Raw genomic sequence first — 23,466 nt, forward strand, 5'->3', positions numbered from 1 at the left:
CACCCCAACTTTTCTCTGAAGATCTCTAGGCAGCATATGAAGGGTTAATTTAATTTATCACAACAGCCCAGTGAGGTAGAGTAGGCTGAGAGAGATTAACTTTTTTAACCATCACAGGGAGACAAGGATTTGAAGTGAAGTCTTCCCATTCCCAATCAAACACTCAATATTATCCTACTCTAGATTCTTGTAGAGAGTTGTCTCTGTTACGCTGGGCTGCCTGGTTACCTGTGGTAAGAGCTATCTCAAGGCAACCAATATAAGAAGTTTTTTTTGGGGGGGGGGGGTTGGCACACTACAAAATAATTTGTTGATGGTCTTTTTTTCTTGTAGGTCACTGGTACACTCTAAGTGGCTGACATTAGGATGCCTCAGTAAGTAGACCGCTAACATTTTATGGTCTAGTAACTGGATTTATTTGCAAGTTTGTTCCCTCTGGTAACGATTAAGTGATTTATCACATTGGAATGGTTATTATAAAAGAGTGACTTTCCCACAAATGGTATGTAGTTTTTAAAAATAACAACACACACACACACACACACACACACACACACACAAATAAACTTCCAGAATCAACAAGTGCATAAAATCCTAAAAGCAAATTTCCATGTCACAAAGAATTTTTTCTTGGGCTTGACCCAATGGATGGATTGGAGATGGAATGGAAACACAGACACAGTGGTATAAAAAGGGTAAGAGAGAATCAATAGTTATGTTTAGTTTCAGTGGTTCATTTAGGTAAATTTGGATGCTGGACTTACCCATGGTCTCACTGGTGGTGGTGAGGAGGCCTTTAAGAGAGTGATATGTATTGCTTCACCTACTTCAGAATATAGCAAAATCAGTTGGGGGCGGGGGAGGGCCTTCATGTTCATTCTGCTGGACATCTGCCCCAAATCCTGCTCTTACGGTGCCACTGTTCGAATGGCGCTTCTTGGCACAGAGAACAAAATCCAGTAGCAGCCACAGTCAGTTGACTTAATATCAACAGTTAAAAACAACCAGCTATGACAAAGCAGTGAGTATATATATATATTTAAAAAGGCCTGGAGAACAGAAAATTATTAGCCTGGCACTGAAAAGGGTAATGGAGGCACCTGACAAGCTTTTCTAGAGAGAGCACTGCACTATCAGGGGGCCACCACTGAAGAGGCCTTCTTCTTGTAGGCACCTTCCAAGCTTGAGGTTGAAGGGTCAGTTGCACAAGGGCCTCCACTGACAACCCCTAAGGGATATTTTAATCCTCCAACTGCCGTCATATTCTCAATATAATACCCCCACCAAATAAATTGCTATTTGTCCCAAAAGGGGGGGGGGGAGTGAAGGTACCCATCCCATCTTCTGCCATTAGGCAGTTAGCTGCTCTGGGGTGTAATGACATGAAAGGGCCATTAAAAAACATACAAGAAAAAAACACCCACATAAAGCTTTCTCCAGTACCACCATTCTAATCTGATTCACAACCTATTGCAGTAAATAACTTTTTGTTAATAAAAAAATAAGCATGGTGGGTACTGATCATAGATCTCCCACATCTCATTTTGTTTGACCATCAGCCTAATTTACAGGGTTGTGGAAAGCATAGGGAAGGAAAAATCAGGCACATTCCCTATCCAGCAAGGGTGGGATAGATGTACAGTGGTACCTCAGGTTAAGTACTTAATTCGTTCCGGAGGTCCGTTCTTATCCTGAAGCACCACTTTAGCTAATGGGGCCTCCTGCTGCCACCGCACCGCCGGAGCATGATTTCTGTTCTTATCCTGAAGCAAAGTTCTTAACCTGAAGCACTATTTCTAGGTTAGCGGAGTCTGTAACCTGAAACGTATGTAACCTGAAGCATATGTAACTCGAGGTACCACTGTATATAAATAGGGTCTCAAAGCCTACTTGGTAACAGTCCTGTGACCAGGAGGACCTGATGGTTAGATAGGGTCGAATGCATAATGGGTTGGGGTGGCTGGATTCAGTTAGGTAATGTTAGGCTCTGGACTTCATGGCATTGGGTGAGGGGATCTTACGGTGCTAATTACCTCAGTGCACGCAGACACCATACATTTAAAGCGTATGTATTTCCCGCCCTCAACGAATCCTGGGAACTGTAGTCTGCCCCCTCACAGAGCTACAATTCCCAACGCTCTCTGCAAACTACAGTTCCCTGGATCCTTTGGGCGGCGGGCTTTAACTGTGGGCTGTGTTGATGCAGCCGTTTTTGAAAACGTGGCGAGGTCCTGCTGAGTGGGAGCTGCCCTTTTCCCGCCAAGCCCCGTTTTGATGGCAACGCGCGCGGGTGGGTGTCCGGCTGCGCCTTCGAGGAGGCTTATCCACGCAGGCACTGAAGCCATAACAATCACGGGCAGGCGGCTGAACGTGTGAACGGAGAAAAGCCCTGCATTTGCGTCCCTTGCATTAACCCTGCCGCCGCGGGATCCAACAGGCGGGAGCGGGGTGCCGAGCAGCCCTCCGGGGTGAGCTCCAGGCCCTCCCGAGCGCAGCACGCGCAGGGGCGAATTCTCTCCTTTGATTGCAGCGCCGGCAAGAGGAAAAAAAGGTTCCGGGGCTCCGAAGAGCGCCTTGGCGGGAGGAGGGGCGCGGGGGAGGAGGAGCCAGCGGGGCGCGCGGTTGCGCGGGTCTCTCGCTCGTGGGGCCGCGCCGCGGTTTGGGGTAGGGGCTGTGCTGCGCCTGGCCCCGCCCCAGCCGTCCCACCATCCCTCCACCCCCGGCGGCGGCAGCGGCAGCGTCTGCTCGCTTGCTCGCTGTGTCCCTCCTTCCTGCCTTCCCCGGCAAAGGGGAGCCGGCATTGCCAAGCCGGGGGTCAGAGGCGCGCGCCAAAAGGCGTGCAAGCGCCGCTGGGGCAGGAGCTGAGGACCCCGTCTGGGCCGGGCCGGTGCGGCTGCTGGGAGCCCCGCGGGGGGATGGCGGACGGAGCCCCCGGCGGTCCCCCCTCGGGCTCGCCCCGGCCCGGGCCCCCCCGCGCCCCGCAAAAAGAAGGACCTGCAGCCGCCGCCGCTACCGCCGCAGGAGCCCCCGGCGACCTGAGTCCGCTGCGCTCCGGTTCCGGAGGCTCCGCTTGCAGCAGCCGCGACAACTCGGCCGAGAGGGACCCCCCCGGCCTGGCCAGGACCGCCCCCGCCGCCGGCATCATGAAGGTGGGTGCTGCTCGCTCGGCTTCCACCCTCCTTGTACCGCCCTCCGACTCCCTTGGCACGTGTGTGTAAGGTTCGTTCCCCCCACCCCATTTAATCTGGAATCCCCGCAGGGGTTTCCCAGCTCCCCCTCCTTAAGAAATCCTTACTGAGCCCCATAACAGCGGCAGCTAATCACCTCTTTTCTCCTGTCGCCGCCACCGCGTGCCACCATTTCTGTCCTCATCTGACCTTCTAAATCTAACCTAGGGATCCAGGAGAGATTCCAAACGCAGCAGCTTTGCCTTGCCTTCTCCGCGCCGAGAGCGCCCCCGCAAGGAGCATCCCCCCGCCCCGCTTCAGTGCCACCCCCCTTCCAACTTCATCCCTTTTCAGAAACAACAGGTGCTGGGGTTCCTGCTTGGGGTTTTTCACTGGCAACAGAGAAAGGCACTCTGCATATACCCAGAGGTGCTCTGATCTTCATTGTAGTTTGAGACCTTCAAGGCTGAGATGTGTGACGTTGAAAACTGATTCAGGGCTTCAGAGTAAGCTGGTCTCCTCTGGAGACGCCCCCCCCCCCCATACTCCAGATCATCAGCCTGGTCAGCCTTCACCTTTGTAAATCCACACTGAAGTTGGAGCTTCTGACCTTTGTCAATGGCTCCCACAAAAGGAAACATTTGAGCCCCTATACCAGCAACAACAAAAACAGCTTTCCAACTCCGTACATGTGAATCTTTTTTTTGCTTTCATAAGGAGGCATATTCAAAACTCACTTTATGCAGACCCACTTGGTACAAAGCGCTAAGACAAACCAAGGATTAGTGTGAATGAGTGAACATGCAGGTTCTCAGAGCAAAGAGCACAGCTGCTGCCACTGTGCTACCTGGGTATGCATGGGTATTTCTGGAATGTGTGACCTGGTTCCACGGAATAACTTCATGTCTGAAGCAACATGCATGTTGCATCTACAGTGTCCTCATAGGCAGTGGCCCATCTGCACAGGCAGGTTATTTCTAAAATGTTGCAGCCATAAAATGTATATGGATGTAAAAGGTAAAGGGACCCCTGACCATTAGGTCCAGTCGCAGACGACTCTGGGGTTGCGGCGCTCATCTCGCTTTATTGGCCGAGGGAGCCAGCATGACTAAGCCGCTTCTGGCGAACCAGAGCAGCGCACGGAAATGCCGTTTACCTTCCTGCCGGAGTGTTACCTATTTATCTACTTGCACTTTGACGTGCTTTCAAACTGCTAGGTTGGCAGGAGCAGGGACCGAGCAACGGGAGCTCACCCTGTCGCGGGGATTTGAACTGCCACCTTCTGATCGGCAAGTCCTAGGCTCTGTGGTTTAACCCACAGCACCACCTGCGTCCCGTTTATGGATGAGAGAGGACCAAAAGTGGCACAAATGGTAGATTTTCTCCCAACTTTGGTCTGCTTCATTCATTCCCCTACATCACTTGGTTACTGCATGCTTGTATCAGTAGCCGTCGGCCATCCTTCCCCAATCTGGTGCCCTCCATATGATGTGTACTACAACTCACTTCAGTCCGAGTGGGAACTGCAGTGCTAACAGCTATGGGAGGTCAGTCTTATGGAGTACCCAGGGCACCTAGTCATCCTTCTTGTGGATGACAGTCTCTTTTTCCTCATCTGCAGGGGGGCTCCTGGCTGGGTTTCCAAATGCAGGTAACAAAAGGGGCAGTGTTAGAAACTCAGATATATAAGCTAATAGCGGTTTGCAACACATTAAAACCTCAAATAAAACAATCCAGAATAAAAACAAAATTCAAGCTTAAAAAAAATAGGTTCTTCTCTAAGTGACATTTTGCTTTCCTCATATTTATTTACCTACTTAATTTATAGAGCTTCCCAATAGCAGAAGAACTCTGGGAAGCCAGTGTGGTGTAGTGGTTAGAGCAGGGGTCAGTAAACATTTTCAGCAGGGGACTCAGCAGCACTGTCCCTCAGACCTTGTGGGTGGCCGGACTATATATATATTTCTTTGGGGGGGAACGAACAAATTCCTATGCCCCACCAATAACCCAGAGATGCATTTTAAATAAAAGGACACATTCTACTCATGTAAAAACACGCTGATTTCTGGACCATCCGCGGGCCGGATTTAGAAGGCAATTGAGCCGGATCTGGCCCACAGGCCTTAGGTTGCCGTGGGTTAGAGTGTCAGGCGAGGACTGGGGAGAACAAAGTTCAAATCCCCACTCAGTCATGAATCTCACTGGGTGACCTTGGGCCAGTCACTGCCTGTTAGCTTAACCTACCTCACAGGGTCATTGTAGGGATTAACTGAGAAGGGGGGAGTAAACTATGTACTCCATGGAGAAAAAGGTGAAATATAAATGCAATAAATAATCTCTTCTGCTTACTCTCTTAAGAAAGCTGGAGGGGCTAGCCAGATGGAGACTTCAGTCACCAGCCTGGCCTCCAGAGATCTCCATGTGGTCGCAGTTGAACCTGTGCCAGTCGCAAAATGCTCCTGGTGCCTGGCTAATTTCTAACACTGAAAAAGGGGAGCCGAATCAGTATTTCTAAGCAGAGCCTCTTCCCCCTGGAACATAGGAATCTGCCGTATTCTGAGTCAGACCCCAGCTCTGCGCTGTCTGGCAGTGGCTCTCTAAGGTGTTAGGCAGGATTCTCTCCTAGCCCTACCTGGAGATGCCAGGCTTTGAACCAGGGACCTTCTGCATGCAAGGCAGACGCCTTACCTCTAAGCTACGGCCTTTCCCTAAAGAGCCTGCAGTAGTAACTTCCCACCCCCCACCCCTAGTTTTGGTCGAAGTTTGCACAAAAATCCTAGGAGGGTGTCTCTGACATTTTCCACAATGGACATAAAGGTCCAGTCCAGGCATAGGCAAACTCTGCCCTCCAGATGTTTTGGGACTACAACTCCCATCACCCCTAGCTAACAGGACTAGTGGTCAGGGATGATGGGAGTTGTAGTCCCAAAACATCTGGAGGGCAGAGTTTACCTATGCCTGGCCCAGTCCCTGTTGCAAACCAAGGCTGGCCAGATCACTGTGTCACATTGGCCGCAACATTTGCATGTAAACGAAGCTCCCGCTTGTCAGTTGAGCCCGGTTGTTCTCTACTATTGGCTGTGCACATGCTGTATATTCAAAGCACATTTAAAGCCCTCTCCGCCTGTCCAAAACAGAAGAAGAAACCTGGGAAATGGAAGCCTGTCAAGGGTGCTGCAAATGGCAACTCTTTTTGAAGGGTAATTACAGTTCCTAGGATTCTTTGGAAGCAGGGAGGGAATATGCTTGAAGTTCATGGCGCATATGTAGCTACAAGCGGCGCCAGCTCTTTCACTCCCTTCCCCGGCTGAGTTCCTTCACCAGGCTGAGATCCTTGAACTGGAGCAAGCAGAAAGGTACACACACAGCAGATCGTTGCTGATCGCTCCTGCAAATGAGCCAAGCCTCATGTCGCACGGGGCGGGGCGAGGGGGAGAGCCAATAAGCTTGTTAGTGCATGTATCCTTGGAAGGATGTTGCTGTCATCTCCCCCACCCCTCCATCATCGCCTGCTGTGAAGGGGTTCTCGGGTTCCCTTGGGTTATTTATGTCTTGTTTACCAGAATCCAAATGGCCAAGGCCATTCCTTGGCCTGGAGGATCCAAGGAAACAGAATCACGTGGTCACTTGTTCGGCTGTGACGTGACCTTCCTTGTGCTGCTGCTTTCGTGACAGAAATATTTGGGGGCCCTCTGGAAATGGCAACTTCCTTGGGCATTAGAGAAGGCGAAGGGTAGGAAGATTAAGGGCGGTAGGGCCACAGATGCCACGTGGATTGTTGTTGTTGTTTTTAATAGCCAGTTGGGCCGCTCCATATGAAAAGCTTAATTTGAGATGGCTGAATTTGAGCGGCTGCCCATGGTGGCTACGCTCTCTGAATGCCTGTTGCTGGGAATGCTGGACGAAGACAGCACTCACCTGCCGGCTGCATTTGCAGGGTTATGAACAGCTGAATCTAGTTATAGTTTTATTTTTTATTTATTAAATTTGTATGCCGCCCTTCATCCGAAGACCGCATTGTAGTTCACAGCATGGAAGTACAAAATGAGAACATAAATAGCAAAATGAAAACAAACCAATAACCTTCTCCACGAGAAGCCTGGAGGGTGGCAACCCTAGAATGGGCCTTTTCTGCAGTGGCTCCCTGTTTGTGGAATGCTCCCCCCAGGGAGGTTTGGCTGGTGCCTTCATTATATACCTTTAGGCACCAGGCGAAAACATTCTTCTACCATGCCTTTGGCTGATTGACATCCAATGCCCTTTTAAATGAGTTGTGGGAGGGGGCATTATTGATTTGTTTTTGTTCTTATTTTTATTATGTACTTTGTGTTGTGAACTGCCCTACGGATGGTCGGTGGAAGAAGATTGGAAGAAATTTAAAGACTATTTACAGAAATACTGCAAAATTAATGAATGTTAGAATGATGTTGGATTGAAGTAAAGTGGTTTTCAGCAGTAATGTTATAAAGATGTGTAAAAATGGATTGTTAACAGGGGATAATCTAAAGTTATAATATATTAAGATTAAAGATTAGGATAAAAATAAAGAGGGAAAGGATTTGCTGAACCAACTAATTGAACTGGATACAAAAAAGGGAGGTGTGAGGAGGTCCGGGGAACAGGCAAATGAAAAATAAGACATGAAAAGACCGAACTGTTTTTAACTGTTTTTATTTTGTATTTTTTCTTTTTCTTTTTTCTTTTTGTAATACTTTGAAAACCTTAATAAAAATCTTTTTTTAAAAAAGAAAGAACTGCCCTACGGATGCAGGGCAGTACAGTGGTACCTCGAGTTACAGACACTTCAGGTTACAGACGCTTCAGGTTACAGACTCTGCTAACCCAGAAATAGTACCCCAGGTTAAGAACTTTACCTCAGGATGAGAACAGAAATTGTGCGGTGGTGATGCAGCGGCAGTGGGAAGCCCCATTAGCTAAAGTGGTACCTCAGGTTAAGAACAGTTTCAGGTTAAGAACGGACCTCCAGAACGAATTAAGTTCTTAACCCGAGGTACCACTGCATACAAATGTAATTAATTAATAACACCAATCCCTCTTCCACAAACACATTTAAAGCCTGGTTATAGAGAAATGTTTTCACTTACAAATGTTTTGTAATGAAGGCACCAGGCAAACTTCTCTGGGGAGAGCATTTTTTAATTCAGCATTGCTCCTGGGCATTGTGGGAAATTTGAAAGGAATCTCGTTGCAGCCGCTGGCACTGCTTAGAGTTCTGGGTTGGACTTTCCCCCCTCCTAAAGGGATCCCCAATGCAGTTGTCAATTATGGGCTCTGCCCTAATGCCAGCCCTGAGAAGGCGCCTCTCTCAGCACAAAAGTCACTATAGTTGGCCAGCCTACATGCACCTGAGATTGGTGGGAGAACTTTCAAGTCAAGCAGCGTGTGACTTTCAGGCACACTTGAGTCCCAGCACCTCTCATCTTGGGATGGGGCAAAAGCGCTCCATGTTATATTGTGGTGCCAGTCCTCACGTAGCCAAAACTCATGCCCAAGGGCGAAGTGCCAGCAGGCTTGGGGTGTGGGGACCTCAAGTTATGCAGAAGTGCATACAAAATATTTAGGGAGAAAAACTCTTGAGTGGTGGTGAGACCCCAAAGCAGCTAAGCCTTTTTTAAAGGAAAAAGGGGAGGAGGACATGGCTGGCTTGAAGGTCAGGAGAACGTTACCCCATAATGTTTTGTTGCAGGACTCACCTGACGTTATTTTTTCACATGTTCCAGGATTGGGTTTTGGCTCTGGAAATGGGTTCTGAGAATGAGTTTTTTGGGAGGTGGGATCCTGGCTGCACCCCATCTCCCCTTAGGTAGTCTGCATGCCTGTGGAAGGGAACCCATAAGGTCTGTGTCTTTAATCCTCAATGATGAGATGCTGTTGGTGTGAACAAGTCTAATGTTATAGCTATCTGCTGAGTCGGATGGTTCTGCGTCGTGTGTAGTATTTTCTTGCTCAACACTTTGGGCGCCTAGACCAAAAAGCAGCATAGAAAGAAACTGTTGGTGATAGTTCATGTAGCCCAGTCTTGAAACTGAAATAAATGGGGGGGGGTGAGGTTGAGAATGCTCTCGAGCAAATTTTATTTATCCAGACTTTTTATGTGGGGGGTGGGCAGGAAGGGGAAGAAAATAAGTATATATGTTCTAATCGAAGATGCATGCATTGCAGCATTTACAATTATGCTTTTGAGAAGTCTTGTGGCAGAAAAGAAAAAAATAATTTGTGCAAAATATTGAAATTGCCTAAGGTAAGCAGGGCTCCCCCTGCCCCCCAGCCAGAACTCAGTTCCGGCACCTCTCAGGTGGGCACCATTGCCATTATAAGAGAACAAGGGATGGTGAGTTTCAGCACCTCTTTTTCTAGAAAAATAGCACTGCAGTTACAAGGGTGGCCGAATGCATAAGGGCAGGCATGTCCAAAGTCCGTTTCCGGGACCTAATCCTTGGCTTGCTGGTCAATTTAATCCAGCCCCCATGGCAGTATATGTCCTGGGGTAAAATCCTAAAAACAGCTTCAATCCCAAAAAGAAGCTCAACAACTTTGGGCTAAAATTAAAGGTCAACAACTTCTAAGAAAAGGCCAACAAATTTGGTCGGCCCCCACGGCCCTTCACTTCATCAAATCTGGCCCTCTTTGAAAAAAGTTTGGACACCACTGCATCAGGGGGACAGGGTTCCTACTACTTTAACAGTTGCGTACACTGGCTAAAATTTCCTCTTCTGCACAACTCTTAAAGGTGCAGGAGTCCTGTTCTCCTTTTGCAGCTGGCCACCCTAATACTTAATACCTAAAAATGCATTGACAATATTTAAGTTTGAATAGAGCCATACAAAGCTGCCACCGGTCTGTCTAACCACCAGCCGTGTACTCTGACTGGTAGTGACTTTCCCAGGTCTCAAGCAGAGATCCCTGCTTCACGGTATCATTTAAACTAGTGATCTTGTCAGATTTCATGCATTCGCAGTGTGAGCTGTGTTTCTTGAGTGTCACTCAAATTACTATTTCAAAATGAAATTTGCAACGCTGGCACTCAAAACTCTGCTGCATTTGGGTGGAGTTTGGGGTTCTGCATCTGCTTAGGGCAGCCAGATTTTTAAAAAGAAAGAATTGGGTACATGGGGGCTCCTGTGCTTTTAATATTTGCATGGAATAGGGAATTTCAGCAGTTGGTGCATTTTGACTATTAAAGATGCAATAACCTAGCTTTCTTTTGCCTCTGACCAGTCACCAGAGATCTGCTGCTTACTTTGACTGGCAGCAGCTGTTTGGCAGCGTGTGCAGAGCATCATCCCCAGCCCGTGAAATCAACTTCGAAAGTGACCTTATTCCCAGGACTGGCTAGTTGTCTCATGTGTCCCAATGTTCATGGAAACGTAGAGTTGGAAGGGACAAGGGCCATCCATTCCAACCCTCCGCAATGCAGAAATCTTTTGCCCAACCTGGGACTTGAACCCGCAACCCTGAGATGAAGCGTCTCAGAAACAGTACCAACTGAGCTATGTTGGTGTTGTTTGCTCTTGACGGGCAGCAGCTCTCTTAGGAAACTAGGCGAAGAGCCGTTCTTGTCACCCGCTCTCTTAATCCTTTTAAAGGTAAAGGTAAAGGGACCCCTGACCATTAGGTCCAGTCATGGCTGACTCTGGGGTTGTGGTGCTCATCTCGCTTTACTGGCCGAGGGAGCCGGCATACAGCTTCTGGGTCATGTGGCCAGCATGACTAAGCCACTTCTGGCGAACCAGAGCAGCACATGGAAACGCCGTTTGCCTTCCCGCCGGAGCGGTACCTATTTATCTACTTGCACATTGACGTGCTTTCGAACTGCTAGGTTGGCAGGAGCAGGGACCGAGCAGCGGGAGCTCACCCCGTTGCAGGGATTCGAACCACCAACCTTCTGATCGGCAAGTCCTAGGCTCTGTGGTTTAACCCACAACGCCACCCACATCCCTTGACCCTTTTAACCGAGGGTCAAACCTGGTGGCTTCTGCCTGCAAAACACCTCCTCTGCTGCTGAGGCTCAGGTCCCTCCCAGAATCCTTTGCACTGGAGACTTTCCTGCATGGCAGTGGTAGGGCTGAGCCGTAGCAAACACCATGTGCCAAAAACCTCGAGGTGTGACTCTGCTCCAGGTGTCCCATCTTGATATTACTGACTCCCCCCTGCTCCCCCCTTTATTTCCCCCATCTATAGGGCATGAACCTCAGTGTGGGCGTTTACTGCGGGGTTCTGATGGAGGTGCCCTTGGTAGGTGTGTGTTTCTAAAAGCGGCCTTTTAAATGTTTTTGCGTCACGGTTGTTCATCTCCAGAATAGGTTGCTGTCACCCGAGACCCGCCTCCTTGCTCCGCGCAGCCTATTTTAAGCACTGATTGCTCCAGTGCTATTAATACAGGGTGTGTGGGCTGCGTTCCAGCCCCTCTGCCACCCCCAGCTTGTTAGGCCTTTCTCATGCACCTTGGAGGAGAAGGAATTCGCTTGCCCTGCAGTCGGGAGCGTGCTTTGAAAAGGCTAAATGGATCTCATGCACAGAGTGCAGGTGACGGAACAGGCTTACCATTCCTCCAGTGGCCTTTCTAAAGAAAAAAAATCACCTGGGGGTTTGGGTGTGTGTGGATTGAGGCACACTCCCTGGGATGTGCCCATGGCAGTGATAGAATACATTGTTTTTTGCAAGTGCACAAGGGTAGGGCGTTGGAGGCCAGGGGAAGTTCTGGAAAGGCACAGCAAGAAGTGCCAAAGCTCTGTTACCTTGGCAGCTAAACTCATGGATTCCTGAGACCTGGTATGGGGCAAGGGCATGGCTAGGGAAATAAAATCTCTGTTTGGCTACGCAGCCCACTAGTCGACCTTGGGATAGTTTCCCGCTAGCTTTAACAGTGTTGTTGTGATGATGGAGTGGGTTAATTCCCTCTGTATGTGGCCTGAGTGGGACTCTGTATGTGGGACGCCGGTGGCGCTGTGGGTTAAACCCCAGAGCCTAGGGCTTGCCGATCAGAAGGTTGGTGGTTCGAATCCCCGCAACGGGGTGAGCTCCCGTTGCTCGGTCCCTGCTCCTGCCAACCTAGAAGTTCGAAAGCACGTCAAAGTGCAAGTAGATAAATAGGTACCGCTCTGGCGGGAAGGTAAACGGCATTTCCATGCGCTGCTCTGGTTCGCCAGAAGCGGCTTAGTCATGCTGGCCACATGACCCGGAAGCCGTACGCCGGCTCCCTCGGCCAATAAAGCGAGATGAGCTCTGCAACCCCAGAGTCAGCCACGACTGGACCCTTTACCTTTTTCTGTGGCCTGAGTGCTGTGGACGGTGGCTTGGGTACAAATTTGACCAATCTGAAAGGGGTGAGAAAAGATCGGGAACGCCAACTCATTGGCCTATGTGATCCAAGCTACAGTGAAGCATAGAGCAAGTGTACTGCAAAGGCTCCCCTTCCCCTCCCCATCTTTGAGGTGTACAATGAGTTCTTAGTCTTTCCATTTCACAGATAGGAAAACTGAGGCTGAAAGATAGCACCCTCCTTTGAGGTCACCCAGAATTGGGCTTTGAACTCTGGTCTCCAAGTTTCATCCTGCGTTTTTAGAGAGTGTAAGAGGACATGTCTCTGCCCTAAGGAACGTACAATCTAAAATTTGACACAGAGGAAAACAACAGGGCAGTAGAAGGGAAATGAAGGCAAGGTAAACAGAGAAGAAATATGCATTTAGACTTCTGTTGCTAATTTAGTTGCACAGTAGGGCACGGGAACAGAAAGGTGTTCTAGATAAGGTAGTTCAGGATCCTTTTGAAAGGCGCACACAAAGGCCATCTTTGTCAAGTACTGGAGGGGGGAAAGTGTTGCCCATTTATGGGCAGTCCCCCCTCCCTCCATGAGCACTTGTCTGTGTACCTCCATTATTCAGGTGTAATGCATGGATAGAACTAATTAAACAAATGGCCAAAAATAAAACAAAAATGCTTCCTTTTTCATTGTCGTCACCACACTGACTGACTGACGCAGGTTACATCTGCCTCTAAGTGACAGCTGAAGAAGTCCTGGTGCAGAAATCACACCCACCCCCTTCATCTGTTGCAGAGGAAACACAGACCACGTGTCCACTGCCAAAGGATGCAGCTCTCTGGGGCAGGGGATGGGGGGGGGGGAGAGAATGCACCATCTGACCCCAATCCAGTGCCCTCCAGATGTTTTGGACTTCAAGCTTCCATCAGCGGTAGCTATAGCCCAAAACATCTGGAGAGTCACAGATTGGAGAAAGCTAGGACGGACAGAGGCTGCACTTCAGAGAGAATTCGCAGGTGCCTAAAAATGTGTTTTGGTTATCTAACATGAATGCAGCTCCTCCAGTCTCTGGCTGAGCCCTCAATCAATTTTCAAATGAGCCTTTGGCATGGGATACATTCTGCCAAGGGGGGAAAGTTCCCCCCGGCGGATCTGAGAGGCTGCAGTGGGATGTGGGGAGGAGGCGATGGCTGGTGCAGTGCTGCAATTCCTTTTCTGATTTCCACCTGCCTGGCTAGAGATTCAGTTGGCTGCCCATCTGTTGTTCAGCTATTTATTGATAATCTTTTTGCTCGGGTTTTTTGGTACCCTGACCAGGCTGCCCCGGAGGAGGGATGCAGATGGGGATGAGAATGAGCTTTTAGCAAGGAAGGTGCGAATTCCACCCCCTCCCCACAAAAAATTTCATTAGCAAATTAATTCCACTTGGACAGCAAAGCAGCTCATTGGGACTTTTGAGATTAGGGCCTGGCAGGACGCGTTTTAATCACTGGAGGTTAATGGACCAAGAAAGCAAATAATCTTCTGGTGCCAGAGGGCTATTCGCGGGGTGGGAGGGGGGAAAGGAGTCTGCCCAGTTTGGCAACTGGATCCACCACAGCAACTGGGGAAGGCTGGAAAGCTTTCTTCAGAATCTTAGTTCATTCTGTGCTGCAGTCTTTGCTGGCGTCGTTTTGGTCTTGCTGTCCTGGTACTAATAGGATCTTCCTAGTGAGGCAGCAATAAAACTGCTAGCACATTCGCAAAGCTAAGCAGGGTCCGGTATGGTTTCAAATTGGATGGGAGACCGTGCGTTGAGATTCCTGTATTGCAAGGGGGTTGGACTAAATGACCCTCAAGGTCCCTTCCAGCTCTTCAAGTCTATGATTCTGTGAACATGCAGAGCTGCCTAAGACTGACCTTCTCCAACGTGGACCTCATCTGCACTATAAAGAGCTATCATACCACTTTAAGCAGATATGGTTTTCCCCAAAGCTTCATGGGAACTGTAGTTAGCTAAGGGTGCTGGGAGTTGTTGGAAGGCTCGTATTTCCAAACCCCAGAAATCCTTGGGAAGAGGGATGGATTGTTCAACCACTCTGAGAAATTCCGGACATTCGCTTTGTACATGCTCAGAGCCATTCTCTCCCCTCCTTTGGAGGTTCTGGCTTGAGGTCTGGTGCTCTGATGAGCCAAGGAATGCAGATGTGACTTTTGGCCAACAAGGCAGTGCTTGAGAGTCGCCTGTGCAAGGGGAACATTTCACACTCTGAAATGAGAAGAGCCTAAATTAAGCCCTGCCTAACTGGCGCTGGGCAGCCCTACAGCCTGCTTTATTAAGGGAGTCATTCCTTCTTTCCTTCCTTCCTGGCTTTGCGTTCCTATTTTATTCTCCATGTCCCCAAGCCAAAACACCTGTTCGGATTCCAAAGGCAGGAAAAGTTATTCTTCTAGTACAAACTTCCTGAGGAGGTCCAGATCCGGCCCTTCAGCTGTGCCTTATAGGGAGGAAGTGCATCTCATGCTGGGAAGAGGTTTAGTCAGTTTCTGAGTCCCTTCCCTGGTGCGCTCCCCCCCCCCGCCCCCCTTGCCGCAGCCTGGTGTCCATCTGCTTACCGCATTAAAGAGAGAGAAGCGGAGCCTCTTGCAAACATTTGCGCCATTCAAAGCAACCTGAGACACCATCTGGGGCTGCTTTTGGGAGGGGGACGTTCAAAGATATTCATAGCTGTTGATCCCACAGAGAGAAAGCTAGAGGGAGAAGCGCTTTATATGGCTGTTGGTCCACCAGCACTAGATGTGACACTTTGCAGAGCAACACAAGCAAATACACAGACAGAAGTACTTGTGCTAAGGCGAGGGGTAGGCCCATGACCTGAATGCGGCCCTCACAGTCTCTCTGGCCGGCCCTTGGGACTCTTCCTAGGCCACACCTCTCCCTGACCTTGCTTGACCCGCTCCTTGAGTGTCGTCATCAGCTGATGAGCAGGGATTAAAGCACTTCTTAAAAGTGCTGTTTGAAGCAGCTTGTGGGCTTCTGCCAGCGGGCGTGAGGCTGTTTAAAGTGGTGTGGTACTGCTTTAAATGTATAATGTGTGTTGGGTAGTGGTTTTGGTCCAGGACTAGGGAGAACTCAGCTTAAACCCACAGTTGTCCCTAAATCTCCTTGGGGGCCCAAGCCCCTGCCCCTACCCTGCAAAAATAGAGGCTGAATTCTGCTCAGTGGGGTAGGCAAGCTACCCAATAATAGTACCTTTTTCTTGTCTAAATTCAGTGTCAAGTTTACCCAGTTCATTACAGTGCCCAGGTATTGATTCAGATTACACAATGCCTCACTTTGATTTCATGAAAAGGAGAGGTAGAGCCACAGGCCACCTGCATCTCCAGAATGGCACAGTAGTCCATACCTCCAGATAGCATCCGACTGTGATTTCATACATATGTTAAACAGCATAGGGCAGAGGTCGCCAACCTTGGCCATGGGCACATTTTGATTTTTGAGTAAACGCTGTGTGTGGGTGCCGCCACCCTTTCTGGTTGCTTTTCTCCCCGCTCCTCCTCCTCTGGATCAGTCCCCCATCCCCAAAGAAAGTGCTTATACAAAGACCTCACTTTCCCGAGGAACTGACAGAGCAGAATTAAGCTGAGCCGCAAAAAGGACATAAGAGTTGAAAGAAGTAAGCAAGAACATCATTCTTCCAACTTCCTCCTCCTATTCTGTGTACAGTGGTACCTCGGGTTACATACACTTCAGGTTACATATGCTTCAGGTTACAGACTCCGCTAACCCAAAAATATTACCTCGGGGTAAGAACTTTGCTTCAGGATGAGAACAGAAATCGTGCTCTGGCAGCGGGAGGCCCCATTAGCTAAAGTGGTACCTCAGGTTAAGAACAGTTTCAGGTTAAGAACGGACCTCTGGAACGAGTTAAGTACTTAACCCGAGGTACCACTGTACTTCTCAAGGGAGGGAAAATGTAACTATCTCTGATCACGGCCAAGGACGCAATGGGAGGGAGGCCTCAATGGCTTTGTGAGTGCCAGGGGAAGACTTCCAGGGTGCCAGGGGATCCTGGGCACTGTTTTGGTGAGCCATGAAATAGGGAATATATAGGGAACCCAATTGCCTAGCTGCAAAGGGGCAGAGCGCTGACCTTGCCAGCACCACATTCTGGAATCAGCCATCCAATAGGAGCAGAATCACTGAGGTCACTCCAGCCCCCAGCCCAGACAGCCTAACCAGTTGGATACCATGTAGTACAGAAAGGCTTGTAAGAGATACAGGAGAATCAATATGATCACTGTCCTCCTCCTCTCAGCAAAGGTCATCCCCCAGGGCAACCGAGGCAGTTTCCATTCCAAAACCAGGCCTGAAGCCCAGTTGAAATGGATCTAGAAAATCAGTTTCATCCAAGAGTACCTGGAGCTGGCCGGTGACAATCTTGCTCAAGCACTGTGCCCAGAAAGGGGATGTTGGCAACTGGTCTGCAGTTTTTATTTTCTGGGTCCAGGCTAGGTTTATTCATAGCTCCTGGCCCTTCTCCAGGCAATCTGGATCGAAGCGTGCAAAATAAGAGATTATGGAAATCGTTCCGATTTGCATAATTACGCAGGTTGCAGAACCTAGCTTTTCTTGCTGCAGAATTGGGATTTCCTAGGCAGAGATTTTCCTTTTTTCTTTTTTTTAGTTTAGAGTACCCAAAGCTCTAAATATAACTTAATGCATGCCTAGCCAAAACCAAACATCACTTCTTACTGCAAATCTATGAGGCACTGTTTGCTTGTTTATTGCAGAACCCAGGCTGTTGTGACAGCTTAGGCTAAGGAAGAAGGGAAGCATTGAGCTGGGGTATTAGTTGTAGCGGGAAGGAGGCAGAGGACTGAGAACCATGCATGGGACAGAAAAAAGCTCTTTTATCCAGCAATGGGGCTGTTTCCCTCCCTGTTTCCTCCTCTGGTTTCTAAAACCTCAGTGTCCTCAGCCTCTGTGTTTTCATAACCTTGCTTAAGATGAAGAATAGTGAGCCACATGGTAACCTTGGACTCTGCGATGTTCGGACACTCTGTTATAAACTCACAGCTACTCCCCACGGCTACTCCTCTCTGAATGTTACAGAACCTTTGGGCAAACACACAGTCCTCTGGGAAGTTCTCCCGTGCAAAAACTCCATTGGAACAAACAAGCAGCTCTCGTTCATTTTGGTGGGACTCAGATAGGACAGCCTAGTCACAATACAGCTCGTCATTTATGTACAAAAGGCGCCTTTTTTAATTTACAGGGTTTCATTCATTAGATTTTGAATATTTCGTGTACAAAAAGAAAAGCGACAAACCACAAGAGACAAACACATACATGTGCAAATGCAGTAAACAACAATAAAGGAAATAATTCTTTTTGCAACAAACAATTGTGGATAGAGGAGCACGAAGTGGGATTTGACTATTGGTCCAAACTTGTCTGCTGCCCATTGCTTAAGCAAACAAGACTGTGCAGGGGCCCCATATCTCCGAAAATATTCTATTCTTTTCCCACTTGGGGAAGGTAACTTTCTCACAAGTGGCTGGGTTGGGTCATGCCTTCCGTCCATTGTTTGCTTGGGGGAAGAGTATCTTCCCTTCCTTAGCCACCAGGAGTGCCAGCAATAGGCAGTCAGCATTCCAAAGGGTTGGTACCCTATTCAACAAGTTGTTGACATCTTTGAAACTTGGGTGGGGGGTCCAAAACCACCTTTATGTGGTTGGTTGCCTCTGAACAATACTTTCCTGTCCTTGACATCCTTTTCTGGAAGAGGAATTGTCGGGTCCAGTACACTGGCATCGGGTCCAGTAGACTCTAAAGCAGCGGTTCTCAACCTGTGGGTCCCCAGATGTTGTTGAACTACAACTCCCATCATCCCTGAGCTCTGGCCTTGCTAGCTAGGGGTGATGGGAGTTGTAGTTCAACAACATCTGGGGACCCACAGGTTGAGAAAGGCTGCTCTAAAGGCAGTTTTGTTGTTGTACTTCAGTCGGACTTACTTCGGAGTAAACATGCATAAGACTGCTCCAAGAGTCATTCATTTAGAATGCAGATTCCAAATGCTTGTAAGAGTTGGACTGAGATATTATAATCATGAACATAAGAAGAGCCAACCAATTGATTATTATGATTATAATATAATACGTATTGTAATAAATAATAACTCCTTCTCCTACTAAATGTACCCTAAGTGGATACTGCGTAACCACGAGTCTCCTGTTTTAATGGCTGCGTCATTTTAATTGGATTATTCTCTTGTGCATTTTAATTACGGATATTCTTATTTTAACGTCTGTGTAATTGGCTTTTTATATTTTGTAAACCACTTATTGGCACTAAGCAGCATATAAACAAATTAATAAGAGTATTTCCCGGAAGATCTTGCTCCTTCTGTCATTAAGACGGAGCTGCCTGACGTGCATTTCCCCCCTCTTCTTTCTTTTTTCAAAATCCATTGCTTTTGTAAGGCCCTCTCTGTTTCGCCTGAAGAAGGATGCTGCACAAGCTGTGAGGTCATGTATTTTCATACACAAGTGAAACATAAGGAAGGCCACTAAGGTCTGGCTGAACCCAAAGAGTACTCACTAGTGGTTCCTCATCCTTTCAGGAAAACGTGAACAAGTGGGGTGCCGCAGGGTTCTTTCCTGAGCCCATTATTGTTCAATGTCTTTATAAACAACGTGGATGAAGGGATTGAGGGCATGCTCATCAGATTTGTTGACGACCTCAAACTGGGAGGGGTAGCCAGTGCTGCTAAAGTCAGAATAGAACTGGGTCTCCACTAACAAATCCCCACAGAAATCTACTACAGTCGTTCCTTGGATCTCAAACAGCTTAGTTGCCGAACATTTTGGCTCCCGAATGATCGAAAACCGGAAGTGAGTGTTCTGGTTGCGAACTATTTTTGGAAGCCGAAAGTCCGATGGGGCTTCTGATTGGCTGCAGGACCTTCCTGCAGCCAATCAGAAGCTGTGCTTTGGGTTCCGAACGTTTTTGAAGTTGAATGGACTTCCGGAACAGATTCTGTTTGACCTCCAAGGTACGACTGTACAGTGTCCCTGACAGGTGGCATTGGCAGGCAATCCACCTTCTACTTTAAAAACCTCTTAGTGAAGGGGAGGTCAGCTCCCTTCCAAGGCAATCTCTTCCACTGTGGGAAAGCTCAAGTCACCAGGATATTCTTCCTAATGCTTAGTCTGGATCCCTTTTCTTTTAATTTGAGCCCACAGGCTGGGTCCTACCCTCTAGAGCAGGCATGGCCAAACTTGGCCCTCCAGCTGTTTTGGGACTACAATTCCCATCATCCCTGACCACTGATCCTGTTAGTTAGGGATGATGGGAGCTGTAGTCCCAAAACAGCTGGAGGGCCAAGTTTGGCCATGCCTGCTCTAGAGCGACAGGACACAAATGGGCTCATTGCCATCCATCCATCTGTCCTCCGTAAACTTGTCGTTGAAAGGTTGGCAGAACATGCCCAATTGCTTTAGATTTAGCACGAGGCAGATTCATAGAAGACCATGTCATAGGAAGAAGCTGCCTTCATCCTGCTATTCAGACCACATATGCAACATAAAGCACTAGGATTGCATTTTGAGCTGCCATGGTTTCCCCCAAAGAATCCTATGGCTGTTGCAGACATCGCCTCGGGTGCCTTTCCCAGACACACCAGGAGACAGCAGGCATTGAACCTGGGGCCTTCTGCATTCAAAGCATGTGCTCTGCCATTGAGTTATGCACTCTACCTTATCCTTAGCTTGCAATGAAGGGGTTGCCTGAGATCTTGGAAGCCGTTAATAAAATTAGGTTGAGAGACTGACAGGTGAGACTCAGGTGTGTGAGATCTGGCTGTCAATACTTAACTTATGGATGATGTTCTCTTGGCAAGGAGGGAATTCTGGACTTCACATGCTCCAGGAATGAACCGCTGGCACTGAGAACAGGTTCTAGTGTCTAAAATCGGTTGGACTCATTCTTTTGTGTTCAGGCCAGGAACTTTGACCCCCGTTTGCCCCCAAACTCCGCATCTCACCTTTTCCCTCCCACGCCCTCCTGCAGCTGCCGAAACCCAATAATGACTTTGAATAAACATCTCCCGCTCCATCCCAATCTTCTGATCTGTGTCAATTTAGGAACCATCAATTTCCCCTCCTTCCTGTGGTAACCGTAGAGACGGTACATTATGTAACTTTGATGTCTGACTCATCTCCACCCCCTCGCTGTCGATTTTTGTCTCTGCCCAGCTCAGGGTGGTAACCATCCTCCCCTACGTTCTTCGGATCTGGGACCCGCCTGCATCTCCGCGTGGCCCAGGAAAGTAAAAAATGAGGTGTCAGCCTCCATAGAGTTCCTATGGCAGGGCATTGAGTAATAATAATAATAATAATAATAATAATAATAATAATAATAATTTATTATTTATACCCCGCCCATCTGGCTGAGCCTCCCCAGCCACTCTGGGCGGCTTCCAATCGAGTGTTAAAAACAATACAGCATTAAATATTAAAAACTTCCCTGTACAGTGCTGCCTTCAGATGTCTTTTAAAGATAGGATAGCTGCTTATTTCCTTCACAACTGAAGGGAGGGCATTCCACAGGGCGGGCGCCACTACCGAGAAGGCCCTCTGTCTGGTTCCCTGTAACCTCACTTCTCGCAATGAGGGAACCGCCAGAAGGCCCTTGGCACTGGGTCTCAGGATCCGGGCAGAACGATGGGGGTGGAGACGCTCCTTCAGGTATACAGGACCTGGAAACGTCTCAGGGGCAGCCAGGTCCTGAGAACCCCATTCCTTCCTGCTCAGTTGCTTTCTGTGGCTCTTGCCAAGGGAGTGACATGCAAGGAAAAGGTCCCTATGTGCGGGGTGGGTGATGGGTGGGCTCAAAGCCCTCAAGTTCCAAGGTCAGACCTTATAACCTGGAACTGCTTCTCTGCACCAAAGCACCACCCAGCGACAGTCCTATTAGGACTGTCAAGATTGCCTCTGATCCCGTGCAGAGTTACTTTCCCTTGCTGCTGAGCTGACAGCTCTGCCCACAGTGCATTTATGACTGTGCTTCTCCTCCACATTTATTTTGCCTCCAGGTTGGCAACTGTGGTGGTGATGATGATACCTCTCAGGTTACCTTTCTTGTCCTGGCTCTCGGCCTACACATAGCCTTTCAGGCATGTCTTCACAACCATAAGGGCCGGTGAAAGAAGAGGGGATGTCAGCTATGGTTCTGGTTTGAAAGAAACCCAGTTGTATCCGTCCAAGGCAAGGACACAACTACAGTGGTACCTTGGGTTACAAACACCTCGGGTTACAGACTCCGCTAACCTGGAAGTAGTACCTCAGGTTAAGAACTTTACCTCAGGATGAGAACAGAAATCGCCCGCTGGCGGCGTGGCAGCAGCGGGAGGCCCCATTAGCTAAAGTGGTACCTCAGGTTAAGAACGGTTTCAGGTTAAGAACGGACCTCCGGAACGAATTAAGTTCTTAACCCGAGGTACCACTATATAGATTCCTCGGGTGTTTCTGGTACAGTGGTACCTCGGGTTACATATGCTTCAGGTTACATACGCTTCAGGTTACAGACTCCGCTAACCCAGTAATAGTGCTTCAGGTTAAGAACTTTGCTATCCGCAAAGCCTGCCGCCCAGCGCGCCCTGAAGCAGAGCGCCCCTCGCACCGGGCAGACATCGGCTAGCCCCACAAGCTCGGGGGACAGCGGGGAGGCGCAGCGCCGCCATCCCGCTGTTCCCCGACCTGGTTTTGGGGGAGAAATAAAGGAAAACATTTTTTCCTTTATTTCCCCCCCAAAAAACTAGGTGCGTCCTATGGGACGAAAAGTACGGTATTTGTTTGGAAGCAAATCACACTAAGTTTAATGGGAATTGCTCACCAGCAAGTGTGTTTGGGATTGCAGCTTTTAACCCTGTTGAGAAATTAGCTTTTGTGGGGGATGCTGCTGACATCCCTGTAGTTTTTGCCATTTTGTAGACCCAAGGGAGCCAACTGGGGCGCAGAGGGCGATGTGTTAGCCAAGTAATTGGTCAAGGCCTTCAGAACATGGTTTAAGCAAGCATCTTCATGGGAAATAGATTTAAACATTTTTGCACTGTACCTCCAGTTAATTGCATTTGTGAATTCCCAGCATGTTTGCCTGCCTCTTCCCTCTTCCATCCTCTGCTATTCTTCCCCCTTTCTTATCCCACCCCCCATCAGGAAGCATTGTGGGTGGGGGGGGGTGAGGGAACAGGGGAAGGAAAGAATCAACAGAATGGTCGGATGTAACTATTTTTAGCATTGGGGGTTTGGCTCAGAGTTCCTGGAGCCAGTTTGGTCTTATCTGGCCCCTACACCGGGGCTGGAGGATGGGGAGCGGAGAGCTACGTTTTCAGAGTTCAGGTCAAGCCTGATCATTTTAGGAGAATGGTTCATCCCTGACCTTCCAGCTGTGACTGGTTGGTCTTTGGTTCCTGGAAGCTGAACAAAATAGTTCAACAACAACAACACCCACCTATGTGTCAAGGGTCCTGCCGTCCCCTGTTGTGTAGATGCTTCCCAAAGTTTTTTTCCTTCAGCCCTTGTTTCTTCAGCATCCCCCATCTTACAAACCCTTCATTTTTCCTTCAGGTCCTCCACCCATCCTTTCTCAGGACACAAGCCTGGGCAGTGTGTATGGAGGTCCTGGGCTGCCTAGATGGCAAGACACCCCCCCACACACACTCTCTCTCGGTCTCATTGGTCCAAAGGAGAGCAGAGCAATACGTTTAGCACCAGCAGGAAGCGAACAAGGCGCCATCCAACCATTGCTTAGGGACTCGGCTTCGGATTTGTGTAGGGTTTACTACTGAGCCTTTTCTTCTCCCCCAAGGCAGTGGGGCTTTAGGATCAGGGTTTTCCTCCTTCTCCTAGATGGGCTGCCTTCCCAGGTTCACGAGCCCCATCTGCCCCTAAATGCAATGAATACAAATAAAACAAAACAACAAGTGGCCTTGCCGTGGGCAAACAGGATTCAGGCCTGGGCTGCCACAGCCA

At 48.8% G+C, this 23,466-nt stretch overlaps 1 protein-coding gene across 1 annotated transcript in view; it reads left to right on the forward strand.

Annotated features, from left to right (window-relative positions):
• Positions 1–2,608: 2,608 nt before the first annotated feature.
• The window catches only part of LOC114581487 (inactive phospholipase C-like protein 2), a 35,437-nt gene continuing 14,579 nt past the window's right edge, over positions 2,609–23,466 (forward strand). The window contains exon 1 of the mRNA XM_028701665.2: positions 2,609–3,149. Coding sequence (XP_028557498.2) covers positions 2,916–3,149 — 234 coding nt within the window. The 5' untranslated portion in view covers positions 2,609–2,915. The remainder of the gene's footprint in view (positions 3,150–23,466) is intronic.

This window comes from Podarcis muralis, chromosome 13 (assembly GCF_964188315.1).
Source record: "Podarcis muralis chromosome 13, rPodMur119.hap1.1, whole genome shotgun sequence".
Taxonomy (NCBI): Eukaryota; Metazoa; Chordata; class Lepidosauria; order Squamata; family Lacertidae; genus Podarcis; species Podarcis muralis.